General features: G+C 38.2%; 1 protein-coding gene across 1 annotated transcript in view; it reads left to right on the top strand.

Moving 5' to 3' along the window:
* The first annotated feature begins 32 nt into the window (after positions 1–32).
* The window catches only part of ME1 (malic enzyme 1), a 189,572-nt gene continuing 168,050 nt past the window's right edge, over positions 33–21,554 (top strand). Inside the window, exon 1 of the mRNA XM_043593012.1 lies at positions 33–486. Within this exon, the coding sequence (XP_043448947.1) occupies positions 409–486 (78 nt within the window). The 5' untranslated portion in view covers positions 33–408. The remainder of the gene's footprint in view (positions 487–21,554) is intronic.

Here is a 21,554-nt window from a genome sequence, read left to right as displayed (position 1 = left end):
GCACAACGGAGGCACGCCCCACGCAGAGACGGGCTAGGACACTTGTGATCATCAACCCAGTGGTGAGTGGGGCCCAGTGCATGGAAGGGAGCGACTCCTGCGGCCGCCGCCCCTTGGGAGCCGCGAGAGCCTCGCTCTTCCTCCTCCTCCTCACTCGCCGGCTCGGCTGATCTCCTGCCATGACTCAGCGATTCTCGCAGGCTGCCCGGCTGGGGACACCGGCTTCTCGCGGGCTCCTCCCGCCGCGTCCACCCCCTCTCGCCACCCACGCCCGCCCCCGGCTGCCGGCTCTTTCCCAGCGGGGCCGCCGCCGCCGCCGCACTCAGCGCCGGCGTCTCAGCAGCATCGCTGCCTGCGCCGCGCGCCGCGCGCCGCCGCCCGACCCCGCCGCCCACCCGCACGCCAGCCATGGAGCCTGCAGCCCCCCGCCGCCGCCACACCCACCAGCGCGGCTACGCCTTGACGCGGGACCCCCACCTCAACAAGGTGAGTCCTCCGGCCCACCTGGCGGGCCAGTGGTCGCCTTGGGTCTGGGACCGGCCCTCCGGGGGTTTCCCCCAACGCGGCCTCACCCCTCTGTCCGCTCTCATCGGACGCGGCTCTCGTTGCGGGCGGAATGGAGGGGCCACCCAGTAGGCTGTGTGCCCAGCAGTGTGATGGGCGCGCGGTGCTGGTGCACCTCGGCATCCCTTTTTGGGACCGGAGGAGATGTAACTTGTTTACTTTTCGGCTTCTCTTCTCCAGGAGCCAAGGCGAAGAAAGTAGTATCAGGCTAAGTGCTTGAACTGTTTCTGTGAAGATAGGTTAGCTGCCAGCTCAGCCTGTATGTGCCACCTACTTACTGGTTTCACTCAGTGTGGCAATTCTTGGACGCTGCTCGGAGAGAAGTGGCCCTACTGGTTCATCCTGGACAGAAATGAGTTCCCAGAGCCTCAGATCACATTAACAAGCTAGAAGTCAAGGCCTCTTGGTTTCTGGAGCGACACGATTAGGAGGCTGGGAATGCGTGGTGGGTGGCTTCTGCCTTGGACACTTTGCATGGCCTGGTACAAAATCCCTGTCCTAGACATGGGGCTGTGGGTAAAGCCATTCCTATTTTTTTGAATCTGGCCCTATGGAAATTAGAAACATTTTTTTAAAGACCTCTTATGAAAACAAGAATCCACTGTAAATTACAGACCCTTTTCCAGATCTCGCTAACATTTCATTTTTCTTCACTGGTAATGTCGAGTGAACACCTAATACTTCTCTCAAATGAAAAATACCTGATTTATAATTTTGCTTATCTAGATACTAAGCAGTCACACTTTATAGCTAAATTTCTCTCTAGATTGTTGTGTGTGTTTGTGAGTGTGTGTGTGTGTGTAACTGTGATTTTGACATTTCCTTATTTAGGATATGGGAAATGCCATCAGTCAACAGAGATCTGTTTAGTCATTTTGGTTGTCTCTTTAGTAGATACTCTTTTTCATTAGGAACTGGACCCCACTCTTACCTTCTGGTCATGTTGCTGGTAATTTGTTGATCATTATTAATGGCTTGAAGATTTGCGATTTCTTCTATTTAATAAACTATAGCTAGTGTGAGTTCTTTTTGATTTTTGTGGTGACAGATAACTTTTAAAAAAATACGTGGTTGTTTAGTATTTGGGGTCATAAAGCATCGTGAAATTTTAAATAGTTCCTACTTATTTTTTTCTTCAAAATGAATTTATTTGCTAGATTTTTCTTTTTATTAGTCTGCATGTTGGGGCCTATTTTCAGTAGAACAAAGGTAAAATCTGATGTTATAAAATAATTTGTTACTTTCATGTGTATCTGCTTGCTGTAATTTATGACCAAATAATGTGTTGTTACTTAAGAAGGACCACATAAGTGGTATAACCTGTTTGAATTTCCCTGAAGTCATGGGCAAGAATGAGTGTTTGGAGTGGGTAGATGGCATAGGCAATCACTGAGCAAGAGTAATTATTATGCCTTTACTTAAAATCTTTCTGGCTTCTATTTACCAATAAAGATTAACTCTTACTTAACAATAATATCACAAAGATCTTCCACCAAGTTGAAAGGTGCAGCATAATGTGTTAAGAACACATTTTTGAATTTGTAATTGAACTTTATTGTCTGCATAGTATCAAATTGGATATAAAATCTAGTTCACTGGGGCACCTAGGTGGCTCACTTGTTTGAGTCCGACTTTGGCTCAGGTCAGGATCTCACAAGTTCATGAGTTTGAGCCCCACATCAGGCTCTGTGCTGACGGCTCCCAGCTGGAGCCTGCTTCAGATTCTGTATCTCCCTCTCTCTCTGCCACTCCCCTGGCTCATGCTCTGACTCTATTTCAAAAATAAATAAACATTAAAAAAAAAAATCTAGTTCACCAACTCTGGGGTGATTAATGGAATAAGCTTTACTTTTTCTTACTCAGTTCTAAGACAGTTGTGTGTTGCCTAATGGAAGTAGCAGAGTATCCTTACCATTGAAACCATGGCTGTGGGATGTTCTGATCTGCGCTGCACTGAAGACCTCTGGGCTTTAAAGTTTTCTGGTAGCCTGGGAAATCTTATTGATTTTTGTGATAACCTAGGCTAGTAGATCTTGCCCTTTAACACTCCAGCCTGTCATCTGGCTGCGTGAAGACTTCTTCAGCCACATTCACACAGACCTTTATCACCGCAGCTTTTGGGTAACTGCAACGATTTTTACCGGTTTTATTTTCAGATTATAGTCTGTCCTACATGTAGATATGAGAGCAATACGTACATCAGTTAGTGTTTTCTTCATGTTCTTCTTCTGTCATCCAGGTATTTATAATAGTTCCTGTAATGTTGAATATAAAATCAGTCTTGTCAGGTTTACCGTCTTCTTCAAATTGATCTCATTAGTCCCCCAATTTAGTCTTCCACTTGAAATATGTTTGCTGTATCTCTTAATACTCTCCTTTTTGTCTATGTGTAATTTCCTACAATTAAAATGGCATTAATTGATTTAATAATCTCTCTAGGGAAGATGTTCCTAATTCTCTTAGTCCTGTTATCATTAACATTTGTGTATTCAAATGTACCATGTCATGTTGTATTCACTGCATTGTATTTTTTTTTTTATTTTGATTGTCATAGGGCAGGATTCATACTTAGTACAGAATTTTGCCCAGTGGGCTTTAAATAAATGTCTATTTCATGAATGAATGAACCATGTTTTTATTTCTTTTGTCTTTTAAACAGTACTCAGCTTTTAAATCAAGAAGCTTTTATTTTTATTTTTATTTTTTTTATAATTTATTTATTTATTTACATCCAAGTTAGTTAGCATATAATGCAACAATGATTTCAGGAATAGATTCCTTAATGCCCCTTACCCATTTAGCTCATCCCCCCCTCCCACAACCTCTCCAGCAACCTTCTGTTTGTTCTCTATATTTAAGAGTCTCTTGCGTTTTGTCCCCCTCCCTGTTTTTATATTATTTTTGCTTCCCTTCCCTTATGTTCATCTGTTCTGTGTCTTAAAGTCCTCACAGGAGTGAAGTCATATGATTTTTGTCTTTCTCTGACCAAATTCGCTTAGCATAATACCTCTAGTTCCATTCACGTAGTTGCAGATGGCAAGATTTCATTCTTTTTGATTGCCAAATAATACCTCATTGTGTATATATACCACACCTTCTTTATCCATTCATCCATCAATAGACGTTTGGGCTCTTTCCATACTTTGGCTATTGTTGATACTGCTGCTATAAACATTGGGGTGCATGTGCCCCTTCGAAACAGCATACCTGTATTCCTTAGATAAATACCTAGCAGTGCAATTGCTGGGTCGTAGCGTAGTTATATTTTTTATTTTTTGTGGAACTTCATACTGTTTTCCAGAGTGGCTGCACCAGTTTGCATTCCCACCAGCAGTGCAAAAGAGATCCTCTTTCTTCACATCCTCTCCAACATCTGTTGTTGCCTGAGTTGTTAATGTTAGCCATTCTGACAGGTGTAAGGGTATCTCATTGTGGTTTTGATTTGTATTTCCCCGATGATGAGTGATGTTGAGCATTTTTTCATGTGTCGGTTGGCCATCTGGATGTCTTCTTTGGAGAAGAGTCTATTCATGTCTTTTGCCCATTTCTTCACTGGGTTATTTGTGTTTTGGGTGTTGAATTTGATAAGTTCTTTATAGATTTTAGATACTAACCCCTTATCTGATAACCCTATCTGATAGGTCCTTTGCAAATATCTTCTCCCATTCTTTCAGTTACCTTTTAGTTTCCTTCGCTGTGCAGAAGCTTTTTATTTTGATGAGGTCCCAATAGTTCATTTTTGCTTTTGTTTCCCTTGCCTGCAGAGATGTGTTCAGTAAGAAGTTGCTGCGGCCGAGGTCAAAGAAGCTTTTGCCTGCTTTTCCTCTAGGCTTTTGATGGCTCCCTGTCTTGCATTCAGGTCTTTCATCCATTTTGAGTTTGTTTTTGTGTATGGTATAAGAAAGTGGTCCAGGTTCATTTTTCTGCATGTTGCTCTCCAGTTTTCCCAGCACCATTTGCTGAAGACACTGTCGTTATTCCATTGGATATTCTTTCCTATAAAGCAAGAAGCTTTTAGAGTGGTCGTTTGAACATTATTTTGACATTTATGTCCTTTTTATTATAGTTTTTTGAAAGTAAATTTGCATTTAAGTCTAAAGCTCAGTTGCCTATACATTATACAATGTATAATGGAATATAGGAGAATAGTTGGAATTTGGTTTAAGCCTGACCATCCATGAAGTTTTAATTGCTTGCTAGATAACCTTAAAGGGGTGATTAGTCTTGGTAAACTCAAGGTTAACAGTAGATATGATCCAAGTTAAAAAAATAAAACCTTGTGAAAACTTAAGAGAAATTAAGATCTTTCTTCATTGGTAATAATGTATGATTCTCACTATTTGCTTTTACTCAAATTACATCACTCCAGGTAGTATTTCATCATAGTATTTGGGAAAGTACTTCTGCCTCATGCTTCTGAGATTCAGTATGTTTCTCTACACAGCCCAAACTATTTTTGAGGTGCTTGTCTTTGTGTTATGTGCACTTTTCTAATTTAATGTTTAATGTTTATGATTTTCAAGGATGCCTTCTGGTTTTGATGAGTTGTATTTCAAATTTTTTCTCAGGAATTTTCATGTGACTAGTGTTTCATAAATAACTCTTCAAAAGTAAAATTCTACACACAAAATCACTTATTTTTCATTTCTAAATTTATTAGTTCACTTTATACCATTCCTCTAGCAATGGTAGAAAACACTAATTGCTAGTTCTGCCATAATTGTGCTTACATGGTTTCTATGTCTTTAAGATTAAATAATGTACGTGACCTGTAAATCTCCAAAAGATACCACTTTTTAATATTTTAGGCATTTTAATCCAGTTTAAGATAGTGATGTATCAAAGTCAGTTTTGGTCAGCATCATTAACTTTTCTATCTAAAAAGTGAGCTTCTGGTCAAGTGCATTTGTAGATGTTTGTGTCCTGGCATGTCAAGACCTAGTTGGATGTGTTGTAGAGAAAAGAGACAAGTAAGTCTCATGGTTATGAAGGAAAGATACATTGAACCTCCTCTTTTTCTTCAATGTAAATTATACCACGACAAATCATTCAGAAATTTTTATCTATAACAGTTCTCTGAAGTTGCCTCAACAGTATGCGAAACTGATGTATTATTTAATGTGGAATCCCACTGATACAAATGCCATTGTATTGTGGGTGGATAACCATATGCCTCCACAGCTGATACCTTGCTGCACTTGAAACAACGGTGGTAGTGTAGGGGAGCGCAAAAACAAATACACTGGAATGAGTAGAAAGAGGAGAAAGAGGAGTTTGACCTGAGGACTTTTGAGACTGGTGATATGGAGTATAAGAAAATACTGAAGAAAGTCTAAGAAGTTTTGTTTTTGTGTTATAATTTCCTTCTAGCTTTTGGGCAAGTATGAGAAATGGAATGGAATGGAATGAACGTTCTAAGGCATTGTATTTAGAAAGCGAAAGCCCCAATTCTTCCATTTAGCAGCTATGAGATTTTAAGTGAGCTTTTCTTAACTAATTTCAGTTACTATCCTTATAAAATAAAGTGATAATTTCATTCATTTATTATTTTTTTATGTAGAAAATATTTGTTCAGAACACAGTATATACTAGGTAATGTTGTGGTTGAGAGAATATTGCAATGAAAAAGATTTTTGTGAGTGCACTTAGATTTCTGTTGTAATGTGATTTCTGTCTTGCCTCTTCAATCACATACTGAAAAAATTTGAGATAGTGAATATTAATTTTTTCTAAATTATACATTCAAAAACAGTAGGTTTTTTTAGTACATCCTAATATTAATATAGTACTTTTGTACAGAAAGTCTGAGCTCATAGCTGGAGCAATTATAAAGAATTCTCCTTTTAGTGTACTAATCCTCTTCCCTTGAATTTTCTATGACAAGATTATGTTCCTTCTTTATTTTATAGTAAAAACAAAAACCTATCTTCTCTTTATGAGAGAGACATTTCTGTTTTACCCTCAAATTCATATAACTGAGCTTGACTGACATGACATGACCTTTGCAGTCTTTCATACACTTTCACAGAATGCCAGGTATAGGTTAAAATATATATTTGTGAAGACAAAGAAAAAGGAAAGCTCTTTGCTTCTCAGGACTCTGTTCAAAGCATGTGAAGGCTTGGAAGTATGAAAGAACATGGCTTGTTAGAGAAAGGTAGAGGTATGCTTTGGTCATTAAAGTTATTGGGAGAAGAGGGAGTGAATTGCAGAGACAGGAAATTTACAAGTTCCAGTGGTGTGAAACCAGCCTTTACTTGAGTCTGGCTTTGGAAATAGTCTGTTACTCTGACAAAACAAATATTTGACTATTTCCAATGGTTTTCAAAACTGAGGTGACCAAATACTGTGATAGACTTAAGACTGATTGATTTGTTACTTCATTATGTTATTGAACCAACTCAACCAACTTGGACAGTATATATATCCGGAATAAATCATGAAATACGTTACAGTTAGAACAAATTTGGAAATGTTTCCAACCTAAATGTTTAGGAAATTTTCTTAGACATGGGACCTAAATGTAAAATGTGGATGTTTGTATTCTTAAAATGATATTTAAAATATCTTATGGCTTATATGTTAATTTTTACCTGTTTTTAGCTTTATGTATATAAAGTAGTACATTTTAAAACAAAGGATTATTGTTGTCTTAAGTGAATTTGGAGAATTTAAAGTCTCAGCATTTTCCCTCAGGCCTTAAAAATATATCTAAGTTAGCCATCAACTAAACTGTTAGATACTTGAGGCCTTTGAGTTTAAACAGAGGGGAGAGACATTATGGCTTTAAGTTTCTGCAGTTTGATCTGGGTAGCTTGGGAAGTCAATATAATAATGAATGATAGTCTTGGGGCACCTGGGTGGCTCAGTTGGTTAAGCCTCCGATTTTGGCTCAGGGCATGATGTCATAACTTGTGAGTTGAAGCCCCGCGTCAGGCTCTGTGTTGACAGCTCAGAGCCTGAAGCCTGCTTTGGATTCTGTGTCTCCCTCTCTCTCTGCCCCTAACCCACTCACATTCTGTCTGTGTCTCTCTCAAAAATAAATAAACATTAGAAAAAATGAGTAATAGTCTCAAACACATGGAAATATAACTGTTAGAGCTTTATACTAATAAACCCTAGATCTAAAGCACTAAGTTTATTTTTTTTTATCAGGTAATGTTGAGTAAGAATATCAGCAAAAGTATTTACACGTTCATCTGAATGTTCATAATTGCATTATCAGGATCCCTGGAGCAGTTAAGTTCTAAACTGCTTCATGAAGACCTGGAAATCTGGAGACTGAAGGAGTCCTGACTCCATGACAGTATTAGGGCTAGGCCCCTTAAGCTTAGAATATATTTAATACATTTGAATTACCTATTCAGAGTCTTCTAAGATACTTTAAAACTTTTTTGATTGTGACACAGTACACATATATAATACATGTATAAGCATAATGTTGTGGGCTGAATTGTGCCCTACCAAGAGTCATGTATTGATTTATCCACTGTCTCAGAATGCAATTGCATTTGGAGTTAATACCTTTAACGAGGTAATTAAGTTAAAATCAGGTCTTTAGGGTGGACCTTAATTCAATATGGCTGATAGCCTTATAAGAAAAGGAAAGACCATGTGAATACAAAGAGAGAAGTCAATAAGAAAAGTCTCAGAATGTAAGCAACCCTACCAGCATCTTGATCTTGGACTTAACAGCCTTCAGAACTGTGAGAAAATAAATTTCTGTTGTTTTAGTTACTTAGTCTGGTACTTTGTTATGGCAACCTTAGCAAACTAATACATACTGTAATGGAAACAAAATGTCATATTACGATATTTTGCTGTGTTTAGTGCACACTAGTAGTACTTATCATATTTCAGTTTTTAAGAAATGTGAGTCACAACCCATAGTTTAAAAAAATTTTGCTTTATGACTTCTTTAAGTAGTACATTCACATACCTGGGAAGTTACTAGAAAGTAACTTTCTTTTCTGTGTGTTAGTGTTGCACATATGGGGCTCTAGTTTGCCTTGGCAGTACTGGTCAAGCCCCCTTTTGTTTTTCTGTCTACATGTCCAAATTGAGGTATCTTTTGAAACAATAATCTTGAAATGATGAGAATGTTTTGGTTACTAATAGTGGCAAGTCTTGGTTAGTTGGCCAAAATATAAGTCCTTACTCGAGTGCTCAGAGCCAGGAAGAAACTGTGACTTGGTTAATGAGTATTTTTGTAAGCCTTTAAAATTTTTACTTATTCAAAATTATAGTTAATTTTTACATGTAGAGATTATAATATAATAAAGACAGAATTGAAAGGAAATATATTGGTTATATATTGGGCTGTTGAATGCAATGGTCAAGAAATAATTCTTGAGATGTTTTATGGTGCAGCTTAGTAAGTTTATTTGAGTAGCATGGGGACAGGACCCATGGACAGAAAGAGCTGTGCTATTGCTGTATGAAGCCGGTGGTTATATGCTTAGTACTCAAGGGATAGGGGATGTGCAGGAAGTACTAGATCATAAAGGTCTTCTTCGAATTTCTGCATGTAAAACTAGTTTCACAAGATTTATCTGGTGCCTATCATTCAGTTCAATATTAACTATTGGTGAGATAGCCAGGCAGTCATGAGACCTTTTAAGAATGTAGTAACCAGCATGTATTTAATCCTTATCAGAATTATGGATTCCATAGATCAGCCTTCTGGGCTAAAGGTGAAAATTTTCTGCTTCTATCCCTCATCAGTGTCAGTAAATATAAATGAGAATAACTCCTCTATTAATAGAATTGTTTTCGGATTGTTCCACAAAGTAGAAGCAAACTATGCTATAGATAAGAGATACATTGAAAACAAAATGCTATGGAAAGACTAAAAATAAATACGTTGGAAAATGCAACCAGCAGGAAATCAGGGTTATGCCTGACATCAGACAGTGTAGAGTCTATATCAAAAAGCATTAAGTGAGACAGAAGACTCTTTATAATTCTGAAAAGTACAATTTTGAATAAAGTTAAAAAAGTAAGGAATATCTATGCATCAAATAACACAGCAGTCACCCTCATAAAAAAGACCCTACAGAACACGCAGAGAGGAATAAACACTAATACTAGCAGACTTTAACATATTTCTCTCAGTGCAGGGCACACCAAAGGTAAAAAAAAACTGTTTCCATATATGAATTCCTCAAATTTCTAAAGAAATTTGTTTGCCAGATAATGAGAAAATTCACTTGAGAAATTGGGAAAATGGAAAAGAGTATTATTATAACTTCCCTTTGAGAATTAAAGCTTAATAAATAACACAGAGACATTACTGGTTTGAAAGATCCAATGATAGAAGTCAAAAAGAAGAGCTGGAAATGGTGACATACAAAGAGGTTAAAACTGACATTTCCCAATCTTCATAGGAACATGTAGGTGAGAGATTGTAATGATCTAATTAATTTTGCTTGTAGCTCTTGCCATTTTCTGGTAATAGATCTCTTAATTTCTGTGTTTAGACCATTTACATTTAATGGAATTATTGATATGTTTGGATTTCTGTCTACTATTTTATTATTAGGTGTTTATTCCCTCTGTTTTTCATCTCTTTATTTCTCCCTTTCCTGTTTGAATATTTTATTCCATTTTATCTTTGACTTTTTGACAATATCTTTTTACAGGCTGGTTTTGGTACTTTCTGTAAGAATTATACTATATAGGAGCATCTGCGTGGCTCAGTCAGTTAAGCGTCCAACTTCAGCTCAGGTCATGATCTCACAGTTTGTGAGTTTGAACCCCACTTCAGGCTCTGTGCTGACAGCTTGGAGCCTGGAGCCTGCTTCAGATTCTGTGTGTGTCTCTCCCTCTGACCCTCCCCCACTCACATTCTATCTCTGTCTCTCTCTCTCAAGAATAAATAAACATTAAAAAAAATTAAAAAAAAGAATTATACTATATATAATTTTTCAGTCTACTTGAAATGATCATTTTATCAGTTCAGTTGGAATGTTCATACCTTATCATCATTTGTTTAATTACTTTCCTTTGATTATGTTATAGTTGTTATATCCACTTACATCTCCATACATACATTACATAAAATTTTTTAAATTGAGATATAATTGACACATAACATTAAATTAGCTTCAGGTATACAATATAATGAGTTGATATTTGTGTATATTGTGAAATGATCACCATAATAAGTCTAGCTAACATCTGCCACCATACAGTTATAAAAAAATTTATTCTTGTGATGAGAATTTTAAAGATTTATTCTCTTAGCAACTTTGTAAATATGCAATGCAGTATTATTAACTATACTCACCATGCTATATGTACATTCATCCCTATGACTTATTTATTTTATCACTGTATGTTTGTACTTTTTTAACACTTCATCCATTTCCTCCACCCATCTACTTCCCACCTCTGGCAACCACCAATGTTTTTCTGTATCTATGAGCTTATTTTTTGTTTTTGTTTTCTTTTTAGATTCCACATATAAGTAAGATCATATACAGTGTTTGTTTTTCTCTGACTTTATTTCACTTAGCATAATGCTGTCAAGATCCATCCATGTTGTTGCAAATAGTGAGATTTCTCTCTTTATTTTAGTATGGCCAAATTATATTTTATATATATACATATATATGTATATGTATACATATATATGTACACACACACACACACACACACACACACACACCATGTTTTCTTTATTCATTCATCCGTTGATGGACTTTTAGGTTGTTTCCATATCTTGGCAATTGCAAATAATGCTGTAGTGAACATGGGGGTACATATATCCTTTCCATGTTGTTTTTTTCTTTTCCTCAGATAAAAACCCAGGGGTAGAATTGCTAGATCATATGGTAGTTCTATTTTTAATTGTTTGAGGAAACTCCATATTGTTTTCCACAGTGGATATACCTATTGACATTCCCACCAAGAGTGTGGGAGAAAAGGTTCATCAAAAACCTCCAAAAAAGGGAAACTTGGGGCGCCTGGGTGGCGCAGTCGGTTAAGCGTCCGACTTCAGCCAGGTCACGATCTCGTGGTCCGGGAGTTCGAGCCCCGCGTCGGGCTCTGGGCTGATGGCTCAGAGCCTGGAGCCTGTTTCCGATTCTGTGTCTCCCTCTCTCTCTGCCCCTCCCCCGTTCATGCTCTGTCTCTCTCTGTCCCAAAAATAAATAAACATTGAAAAAAAATTAAAAAAAACAAAAACAAAAAAGGGAAACTTTTTTCCCATATCCTCACCAATACTTGTATTTCTTGTTTTTTTGAGAATAGCCATTCTAACAGGTGTGAAGTGATATCTTGTGGTTTTGATTTGCATTTTCCTGATGATTGCGGATACTGAGTTTCCTTTCTTGTGTCTGTTGGCCATCTGTGTATCTTCTTTGGAAAAATGTCTGTTCAGATCCTTTGCCCATTTTAATTGGATTGTTTGTTTTGCTACTGAATTCTTATGAAAAATATTTTTGATGTAATAATGTAATGTTTATTATTTTGATTTTAACTGTCATGCATATTTCAAAGAATTTAAGAGGGAAAGGATAATCTGTTACAGTTACCCAGATGGTTGTCATTTAGGTTATCCTCAGGTATCATTTCCTTTCTATGTAAAAAATGTCCTTTAGCATTTCTTTTAGAGCAGGTTTGCTGGAGACTGCTTGTCTTCATTTTCCTTCATCTGAGAATGTCTTTATTTCACTTTCTTTCCTGAGGGGTATTTTCACCAGTTATAGAATTTTGGGTTGACACTTCTTTACCTTCAGCACGTTAAAAATGCCATTCCTCTTCCCTCTGGCCTCCCTTGTTTCTGATGAGAAACTTGTAGTCATCCGAATTGTTACATATGTATGCAATGAGTAGGTTGGTTTTTCTCTGGCATCTTTAAAGATGTTTTCTTTTTTCTAGCTTAAAGCATTTTGAAATAGTTTTTCTGGATTTAGATTTTTTTCAATTATCTTCTTGGGGTTTGTTGAGCTTCTTGAATTTGTAATTTTATATCTGGTGCCAAAATTGATAAATGTTTAGCCGTTATTTCTACAAATATTTTTTCTTTCTCCTCTCCTTTTGGCATTCTGTTGATAAAAATGTTAGGTTTTTTTGGTATTGTCCCACAGGTCCCTGAGGCTCTGACTTTTTCTTTTCCAGTTTTTTTTTCTTTGTTTTTCAGATTGGTTGATCCATCTTCAAGTTTACTGACCCTTTTCTCTTGTATCTCCATTCTGTTCTTGAGCCCATCCTATGAATATTTTTAATTATTATATTTTTCAGTTCTAAAATTTCCCCTTCTTCTTTATAGCTTTAATTTGTTCACCAAGACTGTTTTTTTCCATTCATTTCAAAAGATTTTGCCCTTATGCTTTGGGGTTTGGTTACAATAACTGTTTTTAAATCTTTGATAACTCCATTCTCTGTGTTGTCATTGATTTTTCTTTTTCCTTTGAAAGTTAACATTTACCTGTTTTTTCATATGCGGAGTAATTTTTGCATGTATCCTGGACATTTGCATTGTAGGTTTTGGTTAAATCCCAAAGGGAATACAGTTCTTTTTAGTTTTTGCAGTCAGTCAAACTGGTTAGGTGAGTTCATAAGTTGGACCCTTGTTTTATGGATCGTGGTTCCATATTCCATTTTCATAGCCACTTTGTAGTGCTATTTGGTTCTATTCATCGTGTGTACTGCCCAAAGGTCAGTGTAGGATCCATACAGCGGTTTATACCATAGTTTAGTTCTCATATCTTTTGTGAGACTGTTTAAGATCAGGTCTCTACATGCATAGCTCAGAGGTGAGCCCAGGAGTTCATATACAACTTTATGGGATTGTTCTCTTGAGTTCCCTTCTTTCTATGATCTCACTGATACTTTTTGTCTCCTTGAGGCCCCCTTTCCAGCCCACTAGCCGGAAAACTGGCCCTTTAGTTTCCTTGCTCTGTAGTATACTTCTTCTACCTGCATTTGCATTTAGGGCCAAGTGACTGGAAGACAAAGAAAAATGCAACAGACATTTAATCCATGATCTTGGGACCATTGCTTCTCTGGCTAAAAAGAATGATTTTCCTATCTTACAATTTTAGACATCTGCAGTGGTCATGCTCCTGCCCCCCACTGTGGGATTCACAGGGGGCTGGGGCTGGAGAGAATGGAAAATAAGAATGGATTTCCTCTTCTGTAACCTTTAAGAGCCAGCCCCCTTTCCTGATTCTTGGACCAGAAAAAGAAAGCTTTTCTTGGCATTCTTTTTGTCTGCACTCAGTTGCACTTCTAGCATTTCTGTTACTTTTTAGTCAAGGCCAGTTGATCACAGAGGGGAAAAAAAAGCCAGGCTGTACTGAAGGGCAAAACTCCAGGAAACTCACTGTTGGTTTGGTGGTACCTGGGATTCAGGTCTTCTTCCCCTGCTTCTCTGCTGCCATTTACTTTTCAGACTCTTCATATAGCTTCCTGATGCATTCTGCACAAGGTTTATAGTTAGATTCATTGGGAGAGACAAGGTAAAGTATGCTTACACCATCTTGCACAGAACCAGAACCCTCAGATTGTTATTTTTAGGAGGTGAATGTGTGAAACTCAGTCTAACTTGGTCTTAAGTTTCAGGGGGAAACATCAGAGAATATGTTTTCCAATATATATTCACATATCTTCCTCATTTCACTGGGTACATATTTGCTACAGTAATTTTGGTAATAAAGGTCATTCTGTTGAAAAATGATTTATGTAAAAATAAGAACATGACATAATTTGTAAAATTTCTACAGTCTAGGGATTTTTAAAAATTCTTGGCCTTGTTGGTATTTGTATCCTTCTGTTTCTCTTCATGCTGTGATGGAGAAAATACTACAGAAATTACAAGGTTCACAATTCCTTTGAGGAGGTGGGTAGGGTTGTTATGCTCGTTTATATCATAGCTTTATCTTTTCCCATACTTGCTCCTAGGACCTGGAATATAGTTAGTATTCTGTAAAAGTTTGTCAAATGGGTAAATGATGGTTAATTCTTGACCTAATGTATAGTTCTGTTTTGCCTTTCAAATATGCTTATAACTTCTCCACAAGTTACATTCTACATTGTGGGTTAAACATGCTGTTGGGTATATGTTGGAGAATCTCTTTCCTTTAGTGGGTACAGGAATGACCACTATATCATTTACGACTTGGTTTTGGTACATATAACAGCAAGAACAACAACAGTAAAAACAAGTAACAGTGATTTGGTTAGGATGTAGCTTATTTTTCTTTCACACATGAAGGAAATCAGAGGTAGACCGTCTGGGCCTGTTTGGTGGGTCACAGAGTCATCAGGAACATTGCTGCACTTCCATCTTCCAGAACACTTCATGGTCCTGACTGACTATGTGTCTTAGATAGCATTTGCACATTCCAAGCTGGTTGCTGGAAGAAATGGGAGAAACACAAGAAGGGCCACCTTCCAGTGGAGTCGGCTAGCTCCCTTTAAGGAGCCTTCCCTACATCCCACACATCCCTTCCACTCACATTCATTGTTCAGAACTCATTCACAGGGCCTCTTTTATAGGGGAGTCTGGAATTTTAGTCGTTTATCTGATACATTACCACCCAAACAATACAGGGACCTCTTACTGCGGCAGAAGGGGAGAATAGATGTTACGGTAAACAGCAGTGTCTGCCTGTACCCAGAGCTGCCAGAAACATAAGGATAGAGATTTAAGAAATGTAAATAAGAAGTATGGTTATATAGGTATATATTCTTGAGATTGAGATAAACGGTTCTTAATAGTTCTTAGTATTTTTAATAGCCTTACAGATTCACTGTATAACAGCAAAAATATGAAGAAGTGAAAAGTTTGTCTCCCTTTCACTTTTGTGCCCCAGCTAGCTTGTTCCCCTTTCTAAACAGTAACTGTGGTTTCTAGCACTCAATATGTTTCCATTATACACTGGAAATATTGTATGACTTCTATTTATTTATTTACTTATTTGACAGTGAGCAAGGGAGGGGCGGAGGGGGGGAGCGGTGGACAGAGTATCTAAGGTGCTGTACTGACAGCACAGAGCCAAATGTGGGGCTTAAACTCACCAACCCTGTGAGATCATGACCTGAGCAGAAGTCCGACGCTTAACTAACCCTTGGTTTATATATTTTTAAGGTTAATTTTCTTGTTAAATGTTACTGCTGTAGGGCATGGCTCAGATCTGCCCTTGGTGTGGCAGCTAGGAGGTGGTGTTACAAAGACAAGTGTTGCAGTTGAGAGTATCTTTGTGAATCATGCAGGGACGAGGAAGACAGATTGAGAATCTTGAGCCCAGGTTGAACCTTCTGTCATTTGCCTGGTGCTCAGCAACTGCTTCTGAAGCCCTGTTTTCTCTTTCTTTAGTGAGCTAGCCTTGGGATGGAGATTCCTCAATGTGGTGAATAACAAACATCATGGGTGAGCGCTGCTGACACACTTGCATTGTTTTCATGAAATGGCATCACTAGTCAGGCAAAGAACCAGGTCTTCCCGTTACTTTACCTGCCTATCAGGGATTTGCCTGCTCTGGTTCCTGCCTGTCTTCCCCAGGGTCACCTTGCATCATTCTTCCCTTAGTTGACGTTTCCTTCCTTGTACTTTCTCCGAGAAGCCAAGCTGTTCTGCGCTGGGGTTTGTGCCCCTGCCGTTTCCTATACAGTCACCCTGAGTCTTTCACCTGGTCAGCTTCTACTCTTCCGTTTCTCCTTCAGATCTCATTTTATTTTACTTTATTTTATTTTTAATGTTTTTATTTATTTTGAGAGACAAAGTACAGATGGGGGAGAGGCAGAGAGAGAGGAAGAATCCCAAGCAGGATCTGCACTGTCAGATCTCACGAACTATGAGATCATGACCTGAGCTGAAACCAAGAGTCAGATGCTTAACCTACTGAGCCACCGAGGTACTTCCAGTTCTCATTTTAGTATCACTGCTTAGTGAGCTCTTCCCTTTCAAGCCCCTAAGTTAAGTTAGATAGTAAATTTTCCCTTTTCTTTCCCTGTACTTACCACAGTGTTATTTTATAATTATTTGTGTAGCTCTTCATGTAATATCCTGTTAAGCTCTCTAGATTGTTAGCTTCATGAGACTCTGGACCATATTTGACATAACACTGTTTCATTGGCTCTGTGCCTGCAAGCATTATAAGCATTCACTCAACAAATATTTGGTGAAAAATCTTTGGTGAGTGTGATGATTACTTTTATGTGTCATTTTAGCTAGGCCCCTGGATGTCCCGACATTTGGTCAAATATTATTCTGGGTGTGTGTGTGAGGGTGTTTCTGGATGAGATTAACACTTGAATTGGTAGACTGAGTAAAGCAGACTTCCCTACCTAATGTGGTTGGGCCTCATCCAGTCAGCTGCGAGTCTGAATAGTACAAAAAGGCTGACCCTCTTGTGACAAAGAGGGAACCCCTCTTGTTTGAATACCTTCAAGCTAGGACATTGATTTTTTCCCCTACCTTTGGATTTGAACTAAAACACTGGCTCTTCCTGGATCTTAAGCCTGCTGGCCTTTGGACTGTAACTATACTGTCAGCTCTCCTGATTTCTCAGTCCTTTGGGCTTGGGCTATAACTACACCATTGGCTCTCCTGGGTCTCCAACTTGCCAACTTCAGATCTGGGGACTTGTCAGCCTTCATAATTGCATGAACCAATTCGTTATAATAAATTTCTTCATATATGTGATGTTTATACACACACCCTTTCATTCTGTTTCTCTGGAGACCCTTGAGCAATTCTGTGAACTTCACAAGCTCCCATAAAGTAACTAAGAGGAGACCAAACATTTTTGAAAATCTCAACTGTGGATCTGAAGTAAGAAAGCCATCTTGTGGTGTTTCTGGGAATATCATGTTGATATGTGAGATACATCGCTTAGACACTGAAGCGTAGTTCTCTGCAACAGTTCCTATCTTTTTTTTAGGTTTTTTAAAAATTCCAGTTAGCAGACATGCAGTGTAATATTACTTTCAGGTGTACAATATAGTGATTCAACACTTTTATATAACAGTGTTCATCACAGCAAGTGCCCTCCTTGATCCCCATCACCTACTTCACGCATCCCCCACCTACCTCCCCTCTGGTAACCATGTGTTTGTTCTCTATAGTTAAGAGTCTGTTTTTTGGTTTGCCTCTTTCTCTCTCTCTCTCTCTCTGTCTTTGCTTGTTTGTTTTGTTCCTTAAATTACACACATGAATGAAATCATACAGTATTTTTCTTTTTCTGGCTGACATATTTGGCTTAGCATTTTACTCTCTAGCTCTATCCATGTTGTTGCAAATGGCAAGATTTCATTCTTTTATATGGCTGAGTAATATTCCATTTTTGACACCCCCCCTCACACACACACACACACACACACACCCCCACATCTTCTTTATCCATTTATCAGTCGATGAACACTTGGGCTGTTTCCATAATTTGGCTATTGTAGATAATGCTGCTATAAACATTGGGATACATATATCCCTTTGAATTAATATTTTTGAATTCTTTGGGTAAATATCTAGAAGTGCAATTGCTGGATTGTTGGGTAGTTCTATTTTTAACTTTGTGAAGAAGCTTCTTACCTGTTTTTCACAGTACCAGTGTCTGTACCAGTTTACATTCCCAGCAATAGTGCACGAGGGTCCCTTTTTCTCCGCATTTTCACAACACCTGTTATTTCTTGTGTTGTCGATTTAAGCCGTTCTGACAGGTGTCAGGTGAGATCTCGTTGTAGTTTTGATTTGCATTTCCCTGATCATAAGTGACGGTGAGCATCTTTTCATGTGTCTGTTGGCCATCTGTATGTCTTTGGAAAAATGTGTATTCATATCTTCTGCCCATTTTTTAATTGGATTGAGTTTTATAAGTTGAATGTTGAGTTTGAGTTTTATAACTCCTGTATATATTTTGGATACTAACCCTTTATCAGATATGTTATTTGGAAATATCTTCTCCCATTCCATAGGTTGCCTTTTGTTTTTTTGTTTCCTTTGCTGTCTGCAATAGTTCTTAAAATATTTTGTACCAAAGTCCCCTTTGGAAATTTTTATATATAATAGGCTTTGTGTTAGGTAATGTTGCTCAACTGTAGGCTAATGTAAGTGTTCTAAGCACATTTAAGGTAGGTTAAGCTAAGTTATAATGTTTGGTAGGTTAGATGTATTAAACGCATTTTTGACTTAATGGTGTTTTCAATTTATGATGGGTTTGTCAGGGTACAACCCTGTTGTAAAACTTATTGAGACCCTGATCCATCTTGACATTTTATTAGGTACTATTCAAATATGAATATCACAGTTCCTGTTCACCAGAAGCACCTAGACCTTGGGCAGGGTAAAACAGTGCTTCAGCAGAAATAATGGAGTGTGGAGTTCCATGATAGAAGTACATGATGTTATGGGAGTACATTGGAGGACATCTCATAATCCAGAGAGGAGGAGGAAAAGCCTTCTTGAAGATCGTCATCATTCAGGATAGGCAAGGGATATTTACAATTTCATGTGTAATTTAATTGGTAATGTGTTGAATTGCCATCTAATTTTTATACTCTGTAGAATCTTTGATTAGCTCAAGGAATTAAGAAATCAAACAAAGGGTGCCTGGGTGGCTCAGGTCATGATCTCATGGTTCATGAGATTGAGCCCCATATCGAGTTCTATGCTGACAGCATGGAGTCTGCTTGGGATTCTCTCTCTCTCTCTCTCTCTCTCTCTCTCTCTCTCTCTCTCCACCCCTCCCTTACACATACACTCTCTTTCAAAATAAATTAAGAAACATTTAAAAATAGATAAACCAAACAAAGGCACAATAGATGATTACCTTGCAATCCTGATGTTCCGGTTCACTATATGAATAATCACTACACATACTATCATAGGCATACCTGGAGGATTTTGTCTAGGTCACATATATTACACTTTTTAGAATAGTGTAAATGTGCATGTGATTACTAGGGACGCTACTGGCAATAGGTATTACCCATTTGGTTTGGATTATTCATACACAGTTCCATCAAAGATCTGAGATCTGGCTTTTTTTTCTTTTTTTTTTCTGAAATCATTTGTGTTCATTTGTAGTTTCAGTTACTTACCAGGTACTTTTACTGGTTTGGTGACTTTGTGAAATTTACCTTAAACCTTCCTTGGGGACAACAGCACTCCATCTTGCTGAAAGAATTTTAAAATCTTTTTTTTTTTTTTTAATGTTTACTTATTTATTTTGAGAGAGAGAGAGAGAGAGAGAGAGACTGCGAATGTGTGTGTGTGTGTGTGTGTGTGTGTGTGTGTGTGTGCATGTGTGGGGAAGGGGCAGAGAGAGGGAGAGAGAAAGAATCCCAAGCAGGCTGTGTGTTGTCAGTGCAGAGCCCTGTGTGGGGCTTGATGACATCAACTGTGAGATCATGACCTGTGCCGAAATCAAGAGTCTGACACTTAACAGACTGAGCCACCCAGGTGCCCCAAGTTTTTAAATCTTACTAATGATTGTAAGAGCTATGTTTGGAAAATATAGTATTGCTACTGATGGTTACTAATTTCTCGGCCTTACAAGGAATCTGTAGGAACTGGGTTTTAAGTGAGAAATACTTAAACTATTTAGTTAAACCTCTCATCCAATATTTTAAAAATCCATTGGCACAAATCAAAGCCACACTGATACTACCTCACACCAGTCAGAGTGGCTAAAAGGAACAAATCAGGAAACTACAGATGCTGGTGAAGATGTGGAGAAACGGGAACCCTCTTACACTGTTGGTGGGAATGCAAACTGGTGCGGCCGCTCTGGAAAACAGTGTGGAGGTTCCTCAGAAAATTAAAAACAGAACTTCCCTGTGACCCAGTAATAGCACTGCTAGAAATTTACCCAAGGGATACAGGAGTGCTGATGCATAGGGGCACTTGTACCCCAATGTTTATAGCAGCACTTCCAATAATAGCCAATTTATGGAAAGAGGAATGGATAAAGATGATGTGGTTTATATATTCAATGGAATACTACTTGGCAATGAGAAAGAATGAAATCGTGCCATTTGCAGCAATGTGGATGGAACTAGAAGGTATTATGCTGAGTGAAATAAGTCCATCAGAGAAGGACAGATCTCAAATGTTTTCACTCATGTGTGGAACTTGAGAAATTTAACAGAAGACCATGGGGAAAGGAAAGGGGAAAAAAATAGTTTCTAACAGAGAGGGAGGGAGACAAACCACAAAAGACTCTTAAATACAGAGAACAAACTGATGGTGGATTGGGGGGTGGGGGAGAGGGGAAAAATGAATGGGTGATGGGCATTGAAGAGGGCAATTGTTGGGATGAGCACTGGGTGTTGTTATGTAAGCAGTGAACCAGGGGAATCTACCCCAAAAAACAAGAGCACACTTCATACACTGTATGTTAGCAATTTGACAATAAATTATATTCATAAAAAAGTAAATGAAAATCCACTGGCTCTCTTAGGTAGAGGTGTTCTTTCTTTTTATTAATTAAGCAAATGTGTCACTTAAACTACAAAATAGTTATACTTGCTTATATCCTAGAATACGTAGATGAAATGAGTTTTAGGTGTTATGGTTATGGTATTTTGCTGTAAATTTTAGGTAATGAAACCAAATGTTTTTTTTAAAGAAGCTGTTGTTAATATATTATTGGTTGTAGCTAATTGATTTTATGCCTCTTAAAGCAGATGATCATGAGAGACTTTAGTTGCACAGATGAATGCATTCAAAATAATCATTTAAGGGGCGCCTGGGTGGCGCAGTCGGTTAAGCGTCCGACTTCAGCCAGGTCACGATCTCGCGGTCCGTGAGTTCGAGCCCCGCGTCAGGCTCTGGGCTGATGGCTCGGAGCCTGGAGCCTGTTTCCAATTCTGTGTCTCCCTCTCTCTCTGCCCCTTCCCCGTTCATGCTCTGTCTCTCTCTGTCCCAAAAATAAATAAACGTTGAAAAAAAAATTAAAAAAAAAAATCATTTAAAAACTTGCCTTGGAAATGTGTATTCTATCTGGCTGGTGGGTTTTGAAGAAATAAGGTTGTGTACCACC

Source organism: Prionailurus bengalensis, chromosome B2, assembly GCF_016509475.1.
Source record: "Prionailurus bengalensis isolate Pbe53 chromosome B2, Fcat_Pben_1.1_paternal_pri, whole genome shotgun sequence".
NCBI lineage: Eukaryota > Metazoa > Chordata > Mammalia > Carnivora > Felidae > Prionailurus > Prionailurus bengalensis.
The sequence above is the reverse complement of the archived record's forward strand: the minus strand, read 5'-3'. Positions and strand labels throughout refer to the sequence as shown.